This window comes from Acanthopagrus latus, chromosome 23 (genome assembly GCF_904848185.1).
Source record: "Acanthopagrus latus isolate v.2019 chromosome 23, fAcaLat1.1, whole genome shotgun sequence".
Taxonomy (NCBI): domain Eukaryota; kingdom Metazoa; phylum Chordata; class Actinopteri; order Spariformes; family Sparidae; genus Acanthopagrus; species Acanthopagrus latus.
The window spans coordinates 10,109,598-10,133,212 of NC_051061.1; the positions used below are offsets into that span (position 1 = coordinate 10,109,598).

The following is a 23,615-nucleotide window of genomic DNA, read 5'->3' on the forward strand; positions in this document are numbered from 1 at the left end:
CTTGAATTACTAAAGAAAAGAATCTCCATCCCCCCAAAAAATCAAAAACACCCACATAAAAATAATCACAAAATCTGCTTAGTATCATGTTGACACAACATTTAGACATTTTTCAAAATATGCTTTCTTGCTGAGATCTGTGTTGTTCTCATATTGCTCTATAAAAGCAAGAAATCTCTGTCTGTCTGTCTGTCTGTGTGTGTGTGTGTGTGTGTGTTCCTTAAATATCTCTGCAGATCAGGACCAGACTGACCTGAGAGTTTCAACATGGCTGCTGCATGGTTCAAGGGTGTGCAATGTCGGATTTGTTTGGACTGCAATGATACCGTAAATAAATTATTTCATAAATGCTTTACAAATTTACACTGCAGAGCTCACTTCCACGACATACCTTAAGAAACAAGTGGATTTAGACCTGCTGCTGAATCTGAATCTGTGGATATTTGTGTGTAGCTAGCTGCTAGCCCATCCCCACGCGGCCCACCTTCTGAGTCGACGGACGTGACATATAGCGTGTTTGGAGTGTATAGTTAGTGTGTTACATAGTGTTTAGTGTGGTGTGTTTAGTGTGTAGTGTAGTCGTTTTTTTGTGTTGTGAGTCAGAACAAGGAGGAGACTGCTGAATGTTGAACAGGCAGGAATGAGCTGAGGACCCCTGAGCCTGATGCACTGCCTGCATTTAAATGTAAATAGTTACATGTAACTGTAAATTTCAAAAATGTATGCACAAATTTAACAAAAAAAAACTATTTATATTTGCATTATAACTAATGTAATTGGTTCATTAAACATATTTGTGATTTTCACAGTAAAAAATCTAACTTCTTCCGACTCTGATTTTATGTTATTTTCTGATTTTAGGTCCATTTGTTAATATAGTATGTCAAAATGAAAAAAAATAACTGTACAGTCACACATTTGAGGTTGTCCTGAAAATAATGACACCAAACAAGGCAAGCTAAATAGTTTTTAAGGTGAAATATAATGGTAAAATCTAAAGTAGTCAAAAACAGCTAATTATATCCGTGACGTCCCACCTTCAAACACAACCTCATTTGGCCTTCCATGAAAAAACTGCTTAACCTCCCGCTTTTCTATGGAATACATGCTTCCTATAGGCAAGGCACTAGTGTATATAAAATGTCATCTTCATTCCCTGAATAATACAGATGGTGACACAAATCTGATTCTTGTTAATATGTTATGGGATTGTTACATCTTCTTTTATAGCCTGTCCTTCTCTATGCAAAGTGAACTTCCTCACAGTCTGCTATAAAGACTTGATATCATGCTGTCAGCTGCAGCAGAAGAAGAGAAGCTCCCATCAGATCACCTTCAATACCAACCATGTTCTCTGTAGCTCTGCTGCTGCTGCTGGCTGCTGGATCCTGTGAGTCTCACTGAGGCAGAGACACTGACAGTATGATCACAGCACACTGACTGTTCACTGTTATTACACTCATTCAATATTCAACATGATTTCCTCCACAGGTGTGAAGTGTGAACAGTTGACACAGCCAGCCTCTGTGACTGTGCAGCCAGGTCAACGTCTGACCATCACCTGTCAGGTCTCTTATTCTTTGGGCAGCTATGCTACAGCTTGGATCAGACAGCCTGCAGGGAAAGGACTGGAGTGGATTATAAGAGGAGGTGTTGGATACAGCACACACATCAAAGATTCCCTCAAGAACAAATTCAGTATCAATTTCGACTCTTCCAGTAAAACAGTGACTCTAAATGGACAGAATATGCAGTCTGAAGACACTGCTGTGTATTACTGTGCCAGAGCACCACAGTGAGAGACAATAACAGGAGAGTCATACAAAAACTACTTCCTCTATTTATCACCACTGGAAACATTCAGTTTTCTTAGTATCACTTTGTGAGCAACTGTCAGTCATCAAAATTTAGAGTTGTAAAGCAATATTAGATTCTTGTTTTATCTAAACTGAAATTCAATTACAAACGTGTCACAGTCAAAATCATGAAAAGAGTCTTTGGCCTTCCAAGATGTGTTTTAGTACAGATAAACTAATTTCATGATGAAAAAAATAGTTAATGCAGTTTTATGTCCTTATATTGTTTTATATCACGTATTATATTTTCACCCATTTTTGTCATTGCTGTCATTCATAAAACATGAACAACATTTACATTTTCATTTGTTTTGTCAGTAAATCAGCAAAATCAGTCCAGATTAAAACTTCAAGCATTTACAAAACAAAAAGGTTTTTTTTTGGTTTAGTACAGTTTTATCTTGGCAAAGCCATTGTCATTCCTCCTGAAGTCCATACCCAACACAATAATCTTTTCACTGCAGTACACAAACACAGAAAACACATCACACAGCACACACACGCACAAACAAAACAGAGAAGGAAAAAAAATAAATGAATAAAATCATAAACTGATTGTACCAATTAGCCTCCACTAAACATCAACAGACGCTGAGAGCTGTTTGGCTAACAAATGCTCTTTCAGTAGTTCTTTAAATCTGTATTTGTTGTTCTCTTGTATTATGTGTCCTGGCAGAGTTTATTTGTAGCAGTCTTGTTGATCTGCTATCGTTCCTGATTTTGGCTTTTTGGGTGGGGGACTGACTACTGATTGAGGAGTGGAAGCAGCTTGGGGTATTTCCATCCCAGTCAATCACGGTGTGATGACGCCCTTTTGTGAAGGCTTAAAAGAGGTGGGGAATGACACCCAGGTGTCTCTCACCATCATTCTCATTATTCCTTGATTGCACGAATCTGTCACTGAGAGGCTCAGATTAGATTGCAAGCCAGAAACTCTGGTCTGTTTAGGTCCTGTTGTGTTTACTTGGCTGCCCACATCATCCTAGTGAGGAAACTTAGAACTTCTTCTGGTAAAATACACATTTTTTTTCTTAAGGTTTGGCACTTTGATCTCCTCAGTATTGCTCTCCACCTGATACATGTTAAGGTTAATGTTATGTTCCTGTAATGAAACATTTTCTCTACTTAAAATATATACAAATGGATGATAATTCAAAGGAAGTGACGATTGTGTCAGTGAAAGGACAGAAGAGCTTCAACAGCTTTAACATCAACCTTGTTCTCTGTAGCTGTGCTGAGCAAGAATTTTACATTAAATCATTGAGCTGTGCTTCACAAATGACTGAAAAAATAGATAGATTGACAAATAAATAAATAAATGTAATATTAGGTAGGTAAATACATAAATGGGTGATTCTGTCTCTGGATGTGTTTTTGTCATTGATTAAAAAAAAAAAAAGTAAATTAAAATCGCAATTAAATGAAACTGACAGAGTGCCTGTACATGAGCCACTCCCTCCTCATGATGTCCTGATGCAAATCTTCAGTCTGTGCAGTGTACTTCTGTCCTGCTGACTGCTGTTGTACTTTGTGTGGAGCATCAGAGGTCACATCTCCAGCCTCAGGATGATGAACACACTCACTCTTCTGCTGGTTGCTTTCTCTCTGTCCTGTGAGTTCTCCTGCTTCTTGCTGTTTTATCTTTTATCACACAACATGGATGGATGGTCAGTCAGTGACAGCAGAAAACTTCCCAGATGACTGTCTCACTTTCTTCTGTGGCTCCTCTCTTCTTTCATCTCATCAGGTTGTTCAGGTCAGAGTATGGAGTCCATTCCTTCCAGTTCAGTAGTGAAAAGGCCTGGGGAGACTCTCAGTCTGTCCTGCAGGGGATCTGGCTTCACATTCAGCTGCTGCGCTATGAACTGGATCAGACAACCTGCAGGAAAAGGACTGGAATGGATCGGGGTTGGCTTCTCCAGCTCCAGCAGTAACACATATGCCAGCAGTGTGCAAGGACGTGCAGAAATCAGTAGAGATGATAGCAGCAGCATGGTGTATCTGAGACTGTCCAACTTAAAGCCAGAGGACTCTGCTGTGTATTACTGTGCCAAACACACACACTGGTTAAAGGAAGCAGAGAAGCTTTACAAAAACTCCACAGAACATTTGTTTCCAAAGACCTACAGGTGGCAGCAGAACATATGAAGTCAGATGACACTAACTAAGGAGAGTATGACAGTGACTCTAAACACTCACACATACATACATGCATCATATGAAAACAACAGCTGATGTTGTGGTTTGTGACTTCCTGTTTCTCAGTGTTACATTTAACATGTGTTTTTCTGCAACAATGATGGTTTATAATGTTCCTATTATCAATGTTAAACAGCAGGTGATGAGAATATATTTGAACATTTACATGATATATCCAGTAATATGGATGGACCGACAAAAAATACATCTTACTGATGTGTAAATAAACATCATTATTAAAGTATATAACATAATATGATGATGTCATTGTAGTTTTGTCCAGAGGTGTGTGAGATGTGGTGTGTTTCTCTGTGAGGAGGAGGAGTCGATGCAAAACTCTGATCTCTTCATCTCTACATATGTGTTGCAGAGTGAAGGACAGAGACTGAATCACTGACAGACACACTGCAGACTGGACAGAGACAACTGGCTTTTACAATGATCACACCTGATTATTTGGTTGTTTTTCTCATCCTGTCTATTAACTGGGCAGGTAAGAACAATGATTGTTTTTCTGACAAACCTCCTGCTACAAAGACAACATGGCTGCATTACAGGAACTAATGAGCTGTTTAACTGTCTGCAGGTACTGAGGGTCAAACACTGACTGAGTCTGAACCAGCAGTGACAAGGCCTGGAGGATCCCACAGACTGACCTGCACATATTCAGGGTTTGGTGGCAATATTGATGCTGCTTGGATCAGACAGGCTGCTGGAAAAGGACTGGAGTGGGTTTCTACTATTAGTGATGGCAGTGGTAGCATCTACTACTCTGAGTCAGTCAAAGGCCGGTTTACCATCTCCAGAGAAAACGGCAGACAGCAGGTGTATCTGCAGATGAGCAGTCTGAAGACTGAAGATTCTGCTGTTTTTATTGTGCTCGAGAGACACAGTGACTGGAGTTGGTTGAGCAGCTGTACAAAAACCTACAGAATTCATCTTTCCTGGGTGAAAGAGCCAAAGCATGACATATATTTAAATCTGTTCGTGAGAAATATTGATAGTAAACATCAAATTAAACAAAACACAATAAAGGCTACTTGTTGATAAAAGGCCCAAAGACAGCACAACAACATGGTCACTTCTTTCTGTTACTTTCATAAAATCACTAGAGGGCAGTCAGTGACAAGTTTGTCTCTTCTCTGTTACTTAAAGGAGACTCTGTGTTCTCATTAATATTAACTGACTGACTCTCAACACTCAGATGTAGTTTTTGCATTTCGTCTCTGTATGTCTTCAAACATCTGCTGACACTGAAAGTATTAATTTTCTGTCATGCCAATGTTGCAGCTATGAAGACAGCGGACACCAGGGCTTGAGTCTTCAATGACGCTGACTTTATTCTTTACCAAAAACAATTACAGTCACCAAGCACATTAACTTGTCCAGGTCACCAAAGCGAGACCTCGCCGCTGCTTCTCCGGTCTTTTTCGCGCCGAGCCGCGTCACCATGGCAACCCGAGCAAAAACACCTCTTCTTCGTCGGTTCTCTCCGACCCGTGCTCTCTGGTGCAACCTGGTGGCTAAAACAGAGAACTGCACGCAACCATGTACAGCATTCAACACATCAGATAAACATGTCACTTCACCTCTTCCCTGCAGAACATGAAATTAACAGTTGTAAACAAAGAAATTGTGGGGTCCCCCTTTTAACCATAACAGTGAATCGTCACACTCTCCCCCACTTAAGAAATGTCGTCCCGACATTTTACCACACCAATTAGGCTTACACAACAATACACAGTTAATATGAGAATTTATGGGTCTATAGCATTACTACCATCACATTAGAGTTTCCCTGACCACTGTGCACCGCAGACAGGAGTGCTCCTGATTTTATCAGTTTATATGCCCAAATAATCATCTTCTCACTGCATATTCAAATAATCTATGAGTCCATATCTTATGTAATTTGTTTACAACAATTCTGTAACTCAGTCCACACAAAACACAAAGTTCAGCTAACAATCTATGTGTTATTCAACATCACATTAAGCACTAAGGTGTCTCAAAAGGGGTGATAAGTGTCTCTCAGAATTCACATTTTACATTTTTTTCTTACCAGGGCCGCCAATACCCACTGACAGCTACCTCTTTGGTGAAAACTGTTCTCTCTCTAAAACTTGGCTGGCCAAGTTTATCGTAAGTCAGAGTCTGGGGCTGCCTCCTCTGTCTCTGAGGATGCACTTCCTCCTGCCTGATCTCTTCCTCCATTTCCTCCCCTGAGCTCTCTGTGTCTGCTGGAATAGCATCCTCTCCTCCTCCCGCGTCCGTCACCAGGTGGACATGCTCCGCTTGTCCCCCTTCAGGGGCCTGCAGAGGCTCATTCATTTCTGGGACAGTTTCCACAACTTGAGGGTAAAACTCCTGAGCCGTGGGGTTCAGTGCAGGTGCATCTTCGTGTGCAGCTGAAGGCCAGGTGAGTGTCATTGTAGGGAAGTCATCATCAGATTCCTCCTCGTTGTTTGTTCGCTGTGTGTTGTTATTCACATGTGTTTGTTTATTTGTGTGGCTGCTTTTTTTCTTTTTTTTTTCTCTGGTGAGATTCTGATTTCCCTCTGCAGTGGCTGGAAGGAAGTCACATGGTAAGAGCATGTTCCTGTGAAGGATCCTCGTCCTGCCTCCACCTCTCTCTGGCTCCACCTCAAACACTGGGCTGTTGTCCCCTTTCTGACTCTTGATGACATAGATGTTGTCCTCCCAATAGGAACGGATTTTCCCTGGTCCTCCCCTCTCAACCACATTTCTCACCAAAACACGACTGCCTACTTGCAGAGTAGGACCATATACTCTCTTGTCATACTGTCTTTTACCTCTGTCTGCAGATTTGGAAGCATTTCTGGAAGCGATTTCATAAGCCTCAGCCATCCTCTCCCCCCATTTCTCTACATAGTTCTCATAGGAGCCCGAGCAGTCCTGACTTTCAAGTCCAAACAGCAGATCTACTGGCAGTCTGGGCGGCCTACCAAAAAGGAGAAAGAATGGAGAATAGCCAGTGGCCTCATTAGCTGTGCAGTTATAGGCATGTATGACTTTGGGAAGGTGATTTTTCCAGTCACTTTTCTGTTCTTCAGTGAGTGTTCTCAACATGGAGAGCAGAGTCCTGTTAAACCTCTCTGTCTGTCCGTTACCTTGGGGGTGGTAGGGACTAGTGTGTGATCCCTGGACACCTGAGAGTGTTTTCAGACGTTGCAGCAGTTTGTTCTCGAATTCCCTCCCCAAGTCGTGGTGCAGTCTTTCTGGGAAACCAAACTTGAGACAAAAATCATTAAACAGTTTCTCTGCCACAGTTTTAGCTGATTTGTTTGTAGTCGCATATGCTTGTGCGAAACGAGTATAATGGTCCATAACAACAAGTATATATTCATACCCCCCTCTGCACTCCTCCAAATGCAGGAAGTCAACTGAGACAAGCTGGAATGGGTGGGTGGTTTCAATACTCATCATAGGTGCAAGTGTACGTCTGTTAGGTTTTCTTTTCTTCAGGCACTCACACACATTTGTCACAAAATGCTCAATGTCTCTGTGCATTTTTGGCCAAAAGAAACGATCTCTTATCAGATTCAGTGTTCTTTCTGGTCCTGGGTGCCCCATATCCTTATGCAGCTCCTTCAAAACAAGAGGACGGTACACATCTGGGAGCACCAGTTGGCTTCTTGTTGGAGACTCGCGGTGCATAGTTCCATCTGCTCTGATTTTGAGTTTGCCCCACTCTCTGACCAAGGCCTTAAATTCTGGACATTCATGTTTTAGTTCCTGTGCCGTGGGTCTCTTATTTCTCACTTTGTGGTCGTATATTTTACTAATTACTGGATCTTGTTGCTGAGCTGTTTTTATCTCTTCTCGTTCGAATGGCTGCACCGTGTTGAGCAGGTTTTCCACTTCTAACTGTTCTGTCTGCAGAGTGTTAAAAGAGACTGAGTTTAGGAGTGGATTGCTTTCCTCCTGATGCACTAGGACGCCCTGCTTTGTCGCGTGGACTTCTTCCTGGCAAACTGATTGTGTGCAGTGATTCATGTAGTTTTCAAAATCAACTGGCATTCTCGACAGGCCGTCTGCATCTGCATTTGATTTTCCTGGTCTGTATTTTATTGTGAAATTGAAATCGGCCAATTCAGCGACCCATCTTTGTCCCACTGCATTTAGTTTTGCTGTTGTCAGTATGTATGTGAGCGGGTTGTTATCAGTGTATACCACAAAAGAGGGGGCATGAAAGAGATAGTCCCTGAAGCGCTCACAGATGGCCCACTTGAGGGCAAGGAATTCCAGCTTACCCGAGTGCAGGTGGTAATTTTTCTCAGGAGGCGTGAGCGTTCTGGACCCGTAAGCTATCACCTTCAGCATGCCTTGACTGCGCTGGTACAACACCGCTCCAAGCCCTGCCTGTGAAGCATCAGTGTGCAGGATAAATGGCTCATTTAGGTCTGGGTATCCTAGGATAGGGGGAGTAGAGAGTTGGTCAACAAGGTGGCTCAGAACCTGATGATGCGTGTCCGTCCAGGAAACTGGTGATGAGGAGGGCAATTGTCCCTGTTTGGCTGTTTTCTCTTTTCTCTTTTTGGACATCTTATGTTTTTGTGACAGAACTGGAACAGGGGATGGGGCTGACAACAATTCATATAGGGGTTTTGCAATGACAGAAAAATCTTTAATGTATGACCTGTAATATGAGAGGAAGCCTAAGATTTGTCTGACTTCTCCCACTGTAGTAGGGCATCTTTCTTTCAGGGCCTGTACCGGTGCCACCTCTGCCGGGTCCATGCTGTGCCCCTCCTTTGACACTATCCTGCCCAAAAACCTGACACTGGATTTAAACAGTTCACATTTTTTTGGTGTGAGTTTCACTCCATGTTGCTGGTATCGGTGCAGGACTGTTCTTACATGCTCTACATGGTCTTTGAAGGACTTACTGTGAACCAAATTATCATCAAGGTAAGGCAGGCAAATGTCATCACGCAGGCCCCACAAACACTCCTCCATGCTTCTTTGGAATTCAGCGGGTGCTGAGCTCAGGCCAAACGGGATTCTCACCCACTGATACAGACCCCATGGTGTGATGAAGGCGGTGAGGGGCTGGCTGTCCTCATCCACGAAGCCTTGGTGGTATGCCTTGCCTTGATCTAAAACAGAAAACCACGAGCTCCCACTGAGACTGTCCAGCATGTCTTGTATACGGGGAATGGGGTGTCTATCTGACACTGACTTGCGATTAAGCTCACGATAGTCTATACATAGTCTCAGATCACCTGATTTTTTCCTCACACACACGATGGGTGATGAGTAGGGGGATTTGGATTTTGTGATCCAGCCCTTGTTGATCAAGTCCTGCAGGTATTGCTTAACCTCCTGATGTAATGGTTTGGGCACACTGATGTAAGTCTTTTGAACTGGTGTCTGGTCTTTCAGGGTGATATGCATGCGGAGTGAGGGTATACAGCCTACATCATTTTCATCACGGGCAAAAGCTTTACATTCCTCCCTCAGCATTTCTCTTACCAGGGTCTGCTGCTCACTTGACAAGTGGTTCAGTGTCACTGGCGGATCCCAGGCCTCATCACAGTCAGTGGTGGGGGGGTTTATACCTGAGCAGTCTGTGTTCTTCTCAGCGGCTTCCTTAGGTGCTCCTGATGTCGGCTCATGTGCCACTGGTTCTACAGCTGCTGGGTACACGGCCTTCACACTCTCGATGTATCCCAGGCAAACACGGGGGCCTAGGGTGATACTGTGGGCCGAAGTGTTAATCACAGAGACAGGGACAATGGCAGAGTTGCCTCTTTTCACAGTAACCAGTGCTTCTCGGATGTGTAACCCTTCTGGTAAACTTGTGTTCATTTTGGGACTAAACAGCATGACAGTGTCTTTCTCAGTCTGTGTGTGTGTGCGACATCGCACTGGGGTGACTTCATTTGGGTGTAACACAACTTTGTCCTTGCCTGTTTTCACTATGGTTCCATCAGTGTTATCTTGGTGAGTATGCATTAGCTGTATGAAGGTTTCTGCAGCATTAGAGTCAATGTCAAAAGCACCACTCACAACTTCAGTGACATCACCACTTGCTGTCGAGCCCTGCTGTTGTCTCAGCTGTTCATTTATCACTTCCTCGATCACATTGAAACCAATAATCGGGTCTTCAGCTACATTTGGGTCACTAGAAACCAGTACTGGCACTAGCAGGCTAGCACTAAGAGTCTCTACCCCACTTAGTTGGAACTCTACTGGTATCCATCCCATGAATGGAATTTCTGTTTGATTTGCGGCAAGTCCACTCAGAGGTTCTGGCCCCAAAAGTTCATCTATACCCCTGATAATGGTGTTAGGCAGATGCTCAGCTCGCCATCTGTTGTTTATTACTGTTGCCTGAGCGCCCGTATCCCACAATGCTGTCACAGGTACCTTATCAAAAGTACATTTCACCATTTTCCGTCTGCCTATGAGTTTTATTAGCCCCTTACCCTGTTTTGCTGGGAGATAATCCACTTGGCCTGTATCTGGAAATTGGTTTCTGTGTGTCTCTACTTCTGCTATGTGTCCCTCTACTAGTTTTATTGCTCTACACAGGGGTTTGTGTTCCTGCCAGTGGCTCTTCTGGCATGCTCTGGAGCAATATGCTGTGGATGAACAACCTGCACAGGTGTGGAGTTTCATGTTGTAGGCCTGTAGGCAGTAGCTGCAGTGGCGGGACTCTGGAGGTGTTGGTTGGGTCACTGCTGGTCCCTCTGCAGCAACCCTCTGGCGTTTCCCTGCAGCTGGCGCGGAGCCCTGCATCCTCTGGAGATGTGGCCTGGCTGACCACACTTGAAGCAGTGGCTACAGGTTGATTCCTCTCCTTTGTCCTGGCAGCTTTTGCATGATCCTTTGCGTGTGCCGTTGTTCCTCATCACATGGCTGGGGTTCGGTGGTTTGTTGGCACTCATGGAAGCAAGCACCATGCGTCTCATTTCAGCCACCTCTGTTTTCAGTTCTCTTACCAAAGTTTGCATTTCTGGTTCTGGTGGAGGTTGGACTGTCTCTGCCTTTTCTTTTGGGATCTCTGTGTTCTTCCTCTGATGTGAGCTCTGCACAGGGGGGTTGGGAGAGTTGTCCCACTTGTTGCTGGTTGTCTGCAACTCATTCAGTCTAGGTGCTTTGGTACTGTTTCGCTTGAGCTTGTTGAGCCTCTCTGTCTCAAGGTTGGCCGCTTCATTTACTCTTTCAATCAGAGTTTCATCTGTCACATCCATGTCATCGAGGTATGGCTTAATCTGATATTTTATATTGTCACTGAGCAGCCCTGTGGCAACTGACCTCAAAAATTTTCTTTTGACAAGGTCTGCACTGTAGTGTTCCTCGGCTTCTCTTCCTTTGGATGCAAACAGCAGTCTGTCCTTTAATTCAATAGCTCTGAACAGGAAATCTTGTGCTGACTCTTTTTGCTCCTGAGAAATGTTAATCAGCTTTTGGTACAAGTCTGATGTGTCATCCTCTTTGTAATGTCCCTTTAGAATAGTCTTTAGCTGGGGCAGGGTCAATTCACTCTTTATTTCCAGCATGTCTCGCAGCTTCAAACCTGGGCTAATGGCCCTTATCACAGCCTCAATTATTTCAGACTCACCATGACCTTTGCGGAGCCCACTCTCGATCTGGTGCATAAGGTTTGTGAACGACAGCTTGTCTCGCTGCCCGCCTTCACCGATTTGGCCACAGATCCGAAACTCTCTGCGGATGGTCACTTCTGGCACCTTAGCTGGGAGTGAACTCTGGCCGGTGCTGATCTTGACATCCTCAGACATATTCAGTTTCTCTCCAAGCACTTTCAATTCGTCATCCAGCGTCTTTCGGGACTGCTGCAGCTCCAAATATTTTTCCTTCATCTTTACATTGAGGCGGCGTTCCTGCTCCTCTTCGCGGGCTTCCGCTTCGCCCTCCATGAAAGCTAACAGTTCTTGGATGGTTTGAATGGCTTCATCTGTGTCTGCCTCTCGTTCAATCTCATCCAGCTTGCTTTCAGCCATTTTAATCAATGCCCGTCGGCTTTTAAGAGCGACTGCCTCGTCTTCTTTATTTTCAATGCACTCTAGATATTTACAGACGTCCACAATCCGGTCCCAGCTTAATTGGCACAGAGCAGTTGTGGCACGGTCTAGGAGAATCTCCAGGTCCATCTCTTTTACTCACGGAGTTGACGTTTTGTCTCTTTTCCAGGTTCGTCTCAGGAGAAAAGTCCTCTTTTTCGCGGCCCGCGGGATATCCGTGATGGCGGCGCCCTCTGGTTTGGACTTGTCTCCCGGGTAGCTCGCCAATATATGTTGCAGCTATGAAGACAGCGGACACCAGGGCTTGAGTCTTCAATGACGCTGACTTTATTCTTTACCAAAAACAATTACAGTCACCAAGCACATTAACTTGTCCAGGTCACCAAAGCGAGACCTCGCCGCTGCTTCTCCGGTCTTTTTCGCGCCGAGCCGCGTCACCATGGCAACCCGAGCAAAAACACCTCTTCTTCGTCGGTTCTCTCCGACCCGTGCTCTCTGGTGCAACCTGGTGGCTAAAACAGAGAACTGCACGCAACCATGTACAGCATTCAACACATCAGATAAACATGTCACTTCACCTCTTCCCTGCAGAACATGAAATTAACAGTTGTAAACAAAGAAATTGTGGGGTCCCCCTTTTAACCATAACAGTGAATCGTCACACCAACCAGCAGTTTCAGACAGAAGTTTTCCATCATTTTGGTCCATGTAATATTCACAGTAAGAATAGTTGTGATAATCATTTACAGTTGTGTCATTTCTGTTAAACAGGGCATGTTTTCACTCTGCAGATATAATAACAGTCAACAGACTCTTCTATTGGCTCCAGTCAGACCAACATTGATGCTTCATATGTTTGATTCTATGCAAACTCAGTGAGCTTCCTTGTTACTCAGCTATAAAAACTTCCCATCAGGCTGTCAGTTGAGTTCACAGCACGTCAGTTTCAACATCAACCATGTTTTTTGTAGCTCTGCTGCTGCTGTTGGCAGCTGGATGTGAGTCTCTCTGGATTTGTCAAAGTCAACAGTTCTTCTTTTGTTTATCTTGATCATTTGTCACAAAACATTTTGTTCTTTTTTACCAGGTGTGAAGTGTGAACAGTTGACACAGCCAGCCTCTGTGACTGTGCAGCCAGGTCAACGTCTGACCATCACCTGTCAAGTCTCTTATTCTGTTAGCAGCTATCGCACTCACTGGATCAGAGAGCCTGCAGGGAAAGGACTGGAGTGGATTGGAAGTGCACGTGTGGGATACAGCACATTCTACAAAGATTCACTGAAGAACAAGTTCAGTATCAGCTCAGACACTTCCAGCAACAGAGTGACTCTAAATGGACAGAATGTGCAGTCTGAAGACACTGCTGTGTATTACTGTGCCAGAGAGCCACAATAACACAAACCATCAGTAGACCTGAACAAAAACCCCTCAGTGCCTGAACACTTGTAACATGAAGCCACCAGAGGAGGAGCCCTCAGACCACTAATGATCTCAGCACCATCACAATGTAACTGTAAAGAGAGGAAGAGATATACATTGTACTGAAAAGTGAAATTAATATGACATTCTTCATTATGAGACCTAAACATCAAACATCATAACATCAAACATCGCAGACATTTTCCAAAAGTTCTCTGTCTGACTCTCAATATTTCTGTAAATTGCTGACAGCATTATTTCAGCTCACAACATCGTTATTCAAAGTTCTCCATCTTCTTTATTTTCATTCACATTGGTGTTTTCATCCAGAAATTGGTTTGACTATTGAACACAGTTTTTTAATTAAGAAAATGAACAGTACGGAGAACAGAAATGAGAAAAATCTGTCATCGTCTTTCACATAAAGCCTGTGTCATGTTGAATGTATAATCATAAATAGTAATATACAACAAAGAGGAGTGACTTATTTCAACACTACAGTTAATATTTGAATAAATTATGTGATTCTGATGCACATGTATTCCTCACTGTGGCAACCAGCAGGACTGACCTCATGAACAGGTTTTTCATCTCAAAATATCATACTGATAAAATCTGTTTGTTTGTTTTTAAATAAATTGCTGTGATACAGTACAGAGCAAATGTGGTTGTTCCAGCTGCAAAATGACAGATATAAAAACAGAGAAACAGAGAAATGATATGATGATACTCAGAGTTATAGAAATTTTAATAGAAATAACTATACTACGGCAACCAAAGAGAGAGTTTTGAGGTAAAGTGACAGTAGTGTGATTAATAACAGCAGACAGCAAACAGTACAAAACAGACTCATATCATTAATTAATGACACGATTCTTTGTATGTTTTTAGCAGCATAGCAGAAATACTACACCATTTATCATTTAATTAATAATAAGACAGTATTACATATTTACATACTGTAGTATAATAAAGTGTTAGATTGATCTCACTTCACATGTCCTCTGCAGTGTTCTGTCCCATTTTGGCCTCAGTCTTCCACCTGTAGTTTTTCCCTCCTGGTTCATTTAAATTCTGACATCCAACAATCATGCAATTATGCCAATAGTGTGAAATCTAACAATTTGTATACAAGGTAAATTCATATGTCAGATGCATGAATCTAATTAATTTTGCTTGAGTAAAAACTCTCAAAGAACAGCAGTAGGCAAACAAGTCCAATTCAGTTCTCTACTCCATGTGAGGAGGAGTCAATGCAAAACTCAGATGTCTTCCTCCTCTACTTATCTGACTGCAGAGAGGATGACAGAGAACAGTGGACACACAGTTTAACATGATGGACTATAGGACAGGACTGCTGCTGTTAACTGTCTGCTGGGCAGGTGGGGAGCTACACTGATCTTAATTTTAGATAACTTTTTTTTGCGCTGCCAATCCAATGACACACATGTATTTTGTTTCTGCAGGTGTTGATGGTCAGACTCTGACAGAATCTGAACCAGTGGTTAAAAGGCCTGGAGAATCTCACAGATTGACCTGTACAGCCTCTGGATTCACATTCAGCAGCTACAGGATGAACTGGGTCAGACAGGCTCCTGGAAAAGGACTGGAGTGGATCGCTTTTATACACACAGGCAGCACTAGCATCTATTACTCTGAGTCAGTCAAAGGCCGGTTTACCATCTCCAGAGATGACTCCAGCAGTAAACTCTACCTACAGATGAACAGTCTGAAGACTGAGGACACAGCAGTGTATTACTGTGCCAGAGACACACAGTGAGAAACAATAACAGGAGAGTCATACAAAAACTACTTCCTCTATCTAGCACCACTGGAAACATTCACTTGTCTCAGTTTAAATTAATTTAACTGTCAGTCATGCAAACTGTGAATTGCGACTGAAAAATAAACTGTTACTTTATTTTGTTTGACTGAAAGCTAATTACAGTTTCAGAAATTATTAGAATTTAAACATGTTTTTTCATCTCTTTCTGCTTAATGTATATATTTTTCTGTGTTCTGCCTTGGAAACAGCAGATGATGTTGAATATTTCATGTTTTATAAAATGATTCTGATCAACTTCAAGTTACAACAATTTATTGCACTGTGCCAGAAGTTACAGAAAATTACAATGTGCAGTTAACAGGTCTGTTTAAACAGCTGCAGCCTCCCAGTCCACTGATATCCATAATGTGATAAATCTATGATTAGTTGTCATTGTAATGACAACCAGCAGGACTGACCTCCTGAAGCAGATTTTCATGGAACTGGAACATCTGATCATTCACTGTGCTTTTATCTGCTGCTGCTTACAGGAATTAAAAATCACAGTCTTGATACCAGTTAAACGAATGCTTCACTGGCTCGAACAACATTAAGAGTTCAGCAATCTATATGAGAAAAAGATTTCTTTAGTTCATTTTTCTATTGTCACATCAGAAATTCTTCTTGTTTTTCTGGCCGTCAAAAGATAAAGATAACTAAACATTATTCTACACAGAGAAAGTCAAAAAACAAGGAGGCACGGCATCAGCTTTCATAGTTATGCTGACGATACGCAACTGTGCATCGCTGTGTCTCCTGATGACACAGGGCCTATTGATGTCCTTTTTAACTGCATTTTAGATATCAAGACATGGATGGCAGCAAATTTCCTACAGCTCAACCAGGACAAAACAGAGGTTTTACTCATTGGTCCTGAAGGCCTGAAAGAGAAACTTTTACCAAAGTTAAAGGATTTTAAACCATCACAATCTGTAATTTTTGACTCTGAGCTCAGTTTTATTCCACACATCAAAAATATAACAAAGACAGGTTTTTACCATCTTAAGAATATAGCCAGAGTCCGCCCGTTTCTCTCTCAGGCCAGCACGGAGGTGCTGATGCATGCTTTTATCTCTTGTCGTATAGACTATTGTAATGCTCTGCTCTCTGGCCTTCCCAAAAAGAGCATTTCGAATCTACAATTATTACAAAACTCAGCTGCACGAGTGCTGACGAGGACCAGAGGGCGGGAGCACATTACACCGGTTTTAAAGTCACTTCATTGGCTCCCCGTGCGTTTCAGGATTGATTTTAAGGTTCTTTTACTAGTTTTTAAATGTCTTAACGGTCTTGGGCCTTCTTATTTATCTGACCTGCTTTTAGTCTATCAGCCCCCGCGGACCCTGAGGTCCTCCGGCACCGGCCTTTTAACCATACCACAGGTTAGTTCAAAAAAGCACGGGGAGGCGGCTTTCTGTTGTTATGGGCCCCGACTGTGGAACAGCCTGCCGGAGAGCCTCAGGGTTGCAGAGACTGTAGAGGTTTTTAAAAAGAGGCTCAAGACCCACCTTTTTAACCAGGCTTTTAATTGAAATTTAAATTCTTCTTAATTCCTTTATGCCGTGCTAATCAGAGCACTTTTATTTATTTATTTACTTATTTATTCTTTTATTTATTTATTCATTTAAATCCTTTTTATTTTATTTTATTGTATTTTATTTATCTATTTATTTATTTTTTCTTTTACTGTTTTAATCTCTCATATTTTACCCTTTAGTCCCTTGTGCTTTTAGCCTTTATACTTTTATGTTTTAGTCCCTCGTGTTTTCAGCTTCTATGCTTTTTGCTTTATTTTACTGTTTTAGTCTGTCAGTTCTTAATCTCCAGTGTTTCCTCCTGGGGGCCTGCCGGGCTGGGGGTGGTCTCTGGTCTGGCCGCGGGGGGTGCTGTCCCATGGACGGCTCCGGCCCGGGTGACCAGAGGGCTCTGCACCTTGGTGTGGGGCCTCCTGTCTGCCCGGGTTGGGGTGGTCTCTGTGGTGGTGCTCCCTGCGGCCTTGGCCCGACATCTCTCCCGGTGTGGCTGGCTCCTGAAAGGTAGCTTTCTCCATGCACCAGGTCTCGCTGCCCAGCCATGTCTCTTTAGTGACAGCTACTGCATGGGTGTGTATTAGTGTGTGTGTGTGTGTCCCCGTGCATATGTGTGAGTGTGTGTATGACTGTGTATGTCTCTGTCCATGTCTGAAGGGGTGGGAGGGTTTGGGTTCTTTTAACTATCTTCTCCTTTTTTTTATTTTGCTGTTTCTATTTTTCTGCTGTTGTTTGTTTATTTCTGTGAGGCACTTTGAGGTACTTTTTTCTGTATGAAAAGCGCCATATGAATAAAGATTGAAGAACAAATAGCAACATGCTCTGTAAAGGAGTGATCCTGTATAGTGAACATTCATTTTTAGTTTCAGCAAACATCAGGGATTAAATCCCTCAATATATGTGGAGAAGCACACTTGAAATAGTAAAAGTTTCTATATTTCGTATTTAGAAAGAAAGAGATGGTCTTTTTTGATGTTTAAGAGACATTAAATCATTGTCATTTATATGAAGTCTGTGTGATGTGGATGCATTCATGGCCTTGCCAGACCAGACTATATGAAGTTAGAACAGACTAACAAACAGGACCATGTATATTAGAATTTGACAGAACAACACTAAGGAAAATTTCCTGCCTAACCACTGAAAAAAGACACACACTCCCACAGGAGGAGTCAATGCAAAACTCAGATGTCTTCCTCCTCTACTTATCTGACTGCAGAGAGGATGACAGAGAACAGTGGACACACAGTTTAACATGATGGACTATAGGACAGGACTGCTGCTGTTAACTGTCTGCTGGGCAGGTGAACATCTATACAGGTGTTGATGTACATATGTCTTCAAAAAATTGCCAACTTACAGCCAGTGACTATTTTCTTCTTTGCGTCTCAACAGGTGCTGTTATATCACACACGATCATATTTTAGTTTCAAATCTGTTCCTGAGAAATATTGATAGTAAACATTAAATCAAACAAAACACAATAAAGGTTACTTGCTGACAAAAGGCCCAAAGAGAGCACAACAATGTGGTCACTTTTTTCTGTTTCTTTCATAAAATCACTAGAGGGCAGTCAGTGACAAGTTTGTCTCTCCTCTGTTACTTAAAGGAGACTCTGTGTTCTCATTAATATTAACTGACTGACTCTCAACACTCAGATGTAGTTTTTGCATTTTGTCTCACAGGTTTCAGTTCCTGAGCAGCTGTTTTCCTCTCGAGGCTCCAAGTTTCTCTGTATGTCTTCAAACATCTGCTGACACTGAAATGATTAAAACTCTTTCATGCCAACCAGCAGCATCAGACAGAAGTTTTCATACTGTTTACATGATGCTGTCTGCTGTCACTTTGCTGCAAATCCAGGAAGAACACATGATCAAATGCTGCAATAGCAACAAGCTGTTCTTACATTTGAAGTTCATCTTAAATGTGATGTAGGAGGTGCTGACAGTAAACACATTATCTAAGGAAAACAGCTCACATCATATTTAAAGTGTTTTAATGATTTGAAAACATGCTGAACACACTGTAAACATGGCTTATAGAAAGCTACATTCTTGGTGGTTTCTCCTTTTGTTTCCATGACACATTATCATTTATATTGTAATGCTGATTCTAAGGAATATGTTTTCTATCATCTATGGTTCATGTAATATTCACAGTAAGAATAGTTGTGATAATCATTTACAGTTGTTACATGTCTGTTAATCAGGGACATTTTCAAAATGTTCCAGTTGAGTGTGTAATGGAATGAAAATATCATGTGTAAAGCAGAGGTGATTTCCAGGCATGTTTTCACTCTGCAGATATAATAACAGTCAACAGACTCTTCTATTGGCTCCAGTCAGACCAACATTGATGCTTCATGTGTTTGATTCTATGCAAACTCAGTGAGCTTCCTTGTTACTCAGCTATAAAAACTTCCCATCAGGCTGTCAGTGGAGTTCACAGCACGTCAGTTTCAACATCAACCATGTTTTCTGTAGCTCTGCTGCTGCTGTTGGCAGCTGGATGTGAGTCTCTCTGGATTTGTCAAAGTCAACAGTTCTTCTTTTGCAGTTTAACTTGATCATTTGTTACAAAACATTTTATTTGTTTTTCAACAGGTGTGAAGTGTGAACAGTTGACACAGCCAGCCTCTGTGACTGTGCAGCCAGGTCAACGTCTGACCATCACCTGTCAGGTCTCTTATTCTGTTAGCAGCTACTGGACAGCTTGGATCAGACAGCCTGCAGGGAAAGGACTGGAGTGGATTGGGATGAGAGTTGGATCCACCACAAGCTACAAAGATTCACTAAAGAACAAGTTCAGTATTGATTTAGACTCTTCCAGCAACACAGTGACTTTAAATGGACAGAATGTGCAGCCTGAAGACACTGCTGTGTATTACTGTGCCAGAGAGCCACAATAACACAAATCATCAGTAGACCTGAACAAAAACCCCTCAGTGCCTGAACACTTGTAACATGAAGCCACCAGAGGAGGAGCCCTCAGACCACTAATGATCTCAACACCAGTTTACTGTTCTGTAAATAGAGAAATAGCCTGCAGATTTATGACAAAAGATCTTACTTCAATTTGGTAGCAATAACTTAAATAATTGGACTTCATAAGGTGTGCTACAATATTTTACAGAGTTGAAAACAAACAAGCTACTTTATACATTTTCATACAAAATAAAGTCAAGTAATGAAATAAATATTGAAATCATTTTAAAAAGCTGCTTTTATCAGTTCATCAGGCGTCTTCAGCCAACTTCATGGAGTCTACAAATTACAAAACATGGTGCTTTTATAACAATCTAAAGTGTGTTTGTCAGTGACCTAAGTTCCATCCTCTCTTTTAATGAGATGAAATGAAAAGCCTAAATATATAGTTTTCACTTTTGATACATTTAAATATACTTTGGTCAGCTGATTTACTGTCATCAGTATGTAAATTAGCCTCCTTGTGTGTTTCGCCTCATAAGGACGTGAAGTTTGTGTCAGTGAGGACAGAAGAGCTCACATCAGTTCAGCTTCAACATCAACCATGTTCTCTGTAGCTCTGCTGCTGCTGCTGGCTGCTGGATCCTGTGAGGAGCTTTCAGTGGATTCACACTAATAAACACATTAGAAAGACTGAATAGTCAGATGGATGATGGAGATAATGTTGATTTGTGTTTCCACAGGTGTGAACAGTATTGATCTCATCCAGCCAGACTCAAAGGTTGTGCAGCCTGGACAGTCTTTGACCATCACCTGTCAGGTCTCTGGTTATTCTTTGACTGATGACAGCTATGCAACAGGTTGGATCAGACAGTGTGAAGGAAAACCAATGGACTGGATTTCTCATCAGTGGGGAACAAGTGGCCTTCGTCAAAATAATGCTCTGAAGAACAAGTTCAGCTACAGCAGAGACACTTCTGCTAGAACAGTGACTCTAACAGGACAGAATCTGCAGCCTGAGGACACAGCTGTTTATTACTGTGTACGTGTGCCCACAGTGATACAAACCACCAACAGACCTGCACAAATACCCAGAGACCATGTGACTCAAGCACACACACACACACACACACACACACACAAAAGAAAATGTAAGAAAGTTTTGGAGGAAACATTTTGGACTCCCACTCAAACAATACCTAAAACTGCTGAAGTGAAATTAAAAGTGAACAACAAATGAAATAAAAAGAAGATTTAATATAAATGTGTTCATGTGAAAAGGATTTACAGAGGACAATATGATTAGGCCGAGGACATACAGAAGTCACTGCTGTGGCCTGAGGAACAAAGCTTTTCTCAGTCTGTCTACTTATGGAAGCTGGAATATTCTGTCAGTACCAGTAACAGTCAACTGATATAATAACTGATAATATAACTGATTTGCTCTTATCTGCTACCTAATATGATTTCTTATGTGACAGAGTCTTGTGTTTTTGATACCGAGGGACATTTTACATGAATTAAATATGACAGACAAATGTTAGAACATTAATCCCCCAGCTTCATTAAATATCTCCAGGGCAGCTTTTATCCTCCCTGTGAGGAGGAGTCAATGCAAAACTCAGATGTCTTCCTCCTCTACTTATCTGACTGCAGAGAGGATGACAGAGAACAGTGGACACACAGTTTAACATGATGGACTATAGGACAGGACTGCTGCTGTTAACTGTCTGCTGGGCAGGTGAACATCTACACTGATTTTTATTTGAGATATTTTCATCTGTGCTGGGAAAGTAACTCATTAAATGTGTATGTTTTTTGGTTTGACAGGTGTTGATGGTCAGACTCTGACAGAATCTGAATCAGTGGTTAAAAGACCTGGAGAATCTCACCGATTGACCTGTACAGCCTCTGGATTCACATTCAGCAGCTACTTTATGGCCTGGATCAGACAGGCTCCTGGAAAAGGACTGGAGTTTGTATCCTATATACAGGTTACTAGCACATACTACTCGGAGTCAGTCAAAGGCCGGTTTACCATCTCCAGAGACAACAGCAGACAGCAGGTGTATCTGCAGATGAGCAGTCTGAAGACTGAAGATTCTGCTGTTTATTATTGTGCTCGACAGCCACAGTGACTGGAGTTGGTTGAGCAGCTGCACAAAAACCTACAGAACTCATCTTTACCACAATTATCTCACATGAATACTGTTCTTACTTCAAGCAGTCAAAAAACATGTTGCAAAACAGTTACGGGAAACATTTTGCGAAAACCTCTAATGTTTAATTGGAGAATATTTCTTCAAAACATAAATGTAGAAATCATTGAACTAGCATATTTAGATCTTTCCAAAACAAAGCTTATTTAAGAAGATTCCTCAGAAGAAAAACAGTTGCTTTAAAATAAACAGTAGCTGTGTCATTGGATGTAATACATAAATAAATAAAAAAAATGTGGCTGTCAACCAGCTGCAGCAAACTCAATAATTATTTTAGATGATCTTGATTTTACTTTACTCCTGCTGGAAGTGACAAAAAATAAAACACAGACATGGAAATGATATAAAACAATTAATAGATATAGATTAATAAATGTGTGCTTCAGTCTCCAGATATGTTTTTTGTATCCAATATTGAAAGCATCATAACTTTGAAAAAACAAACAAACAAACAAATAAATGAATTAAAAATGCCTGTACATGAGCCACTCCCTCCTCATGATGCCCTGATGCAAATCTTCAGTCTGTACAGTGTACTTCTGTCCTGCTGACTGCTCTTGTACTTTGTGTGGAGCATCAGAGGTCACATCTCCAGCCTCAGGATGATGAACACACTCACTCTTCTGCTGGTTGCTCTCTCTCTGTCCTGTGAGTTCTCCTGCTTCTTGCTGTTTTATCTTTTATCACACAACATGGACTGATGGTCAGTCAGTGACAGCAGAAAACTTCCCAGATGACTGTCTCACTTTCTTCTGTGGCTCCTCTCTTCTTTCATCTCATCAGGTTGTACAGGTCAGAGTATGGAGTCCATTCCTTCCAGTTCAGTAGTGAAAAGGCCTGGGGAGACTCTCAGTCTGTCCTGCAGGGGATCTGGCTTCACATTCAGCTGCTGCACTATGAACTGGATCAGACAACCTGCAGGAAAAGGACTGGAATGGGTCGGGGTTGGCTTCTCCAGCTCCAGTAGAAACACATATGCCAGCAGTGTGCGAGGACGTGCAGAAATCAGTAGAGATGATAGCAACAGCATGGTGTATCTGAGACTGTCCAACTTAAAGCCAGAGGACTCTGCTGTGTATTACTGTGCCAAACACACACACTGGTTAAAGGAAGCAGAGAAGCTTTACAAAAACTCCACAGAACATTTGTTTCCAAAGACCTACAGGTGGCAGCAGAACATATGAAGTCAGATGACACTAACTAAGGAGAGTATGACAGTGACTCTAAACACTCACACATACATACATGCATCATATGAAAACAACAGCTGATGTTGTGGTTTGTGACTTCCTGTTTCTCAGTGTTACATTTAACATGTGTTTTTCTACAACAGTGATGGTTTATAATGTTCCTATTATTAATGTTAAACAGCAGGTGATGAGAATATATTTGAACATTTACATGATATATCCAGTATACGGATGGACCAACAAATAAATACATCTTACTGATGTGTAAATAAACATCATTATTAAAGTATATAACATAATATGATGACGTCACTGTTGTTTTGTCCAGGGTTGTGTGAGATGTGGTGTGTTTCTCTTTGAGGAGGAGGAGTCGATGCAAAACTCTGATCTCTTCATCTCTACATATGTGTTGCAGAGTGAAGGACAGAGACTGAATCACTGA

The 23,615-nt window shown here is 41.9% G+C and overlaps 2 gene segments (V, D, J or C); both read left to right on the forward strand.

The window, feature by feature from the left end:
* The first annotated feature begins 1,230 nt into the window (after window positions 1–1,230).
* Window positions 1,231–22,950, forward strand: LOC119013773. The segment is given in 4 exon segments: window positions 1,231–1,390; window positions 20,508–20,866; window positions 22,558–22,631; window positions 22,767–22,950. Coding segments are annotated over 4 exon segments (660 nt in total).
* On the forward strand, window positions 13,018–14,001 carry LOC119014026. The segment is given in 2 exon segments: window positions 13,018–13,065; window positions 13,155–14,001. Coding segments are annotated over 2 exon segments (348 nt in total).
* Window positions 22,951–23,615: the final 665 nt, after the last annotated feature.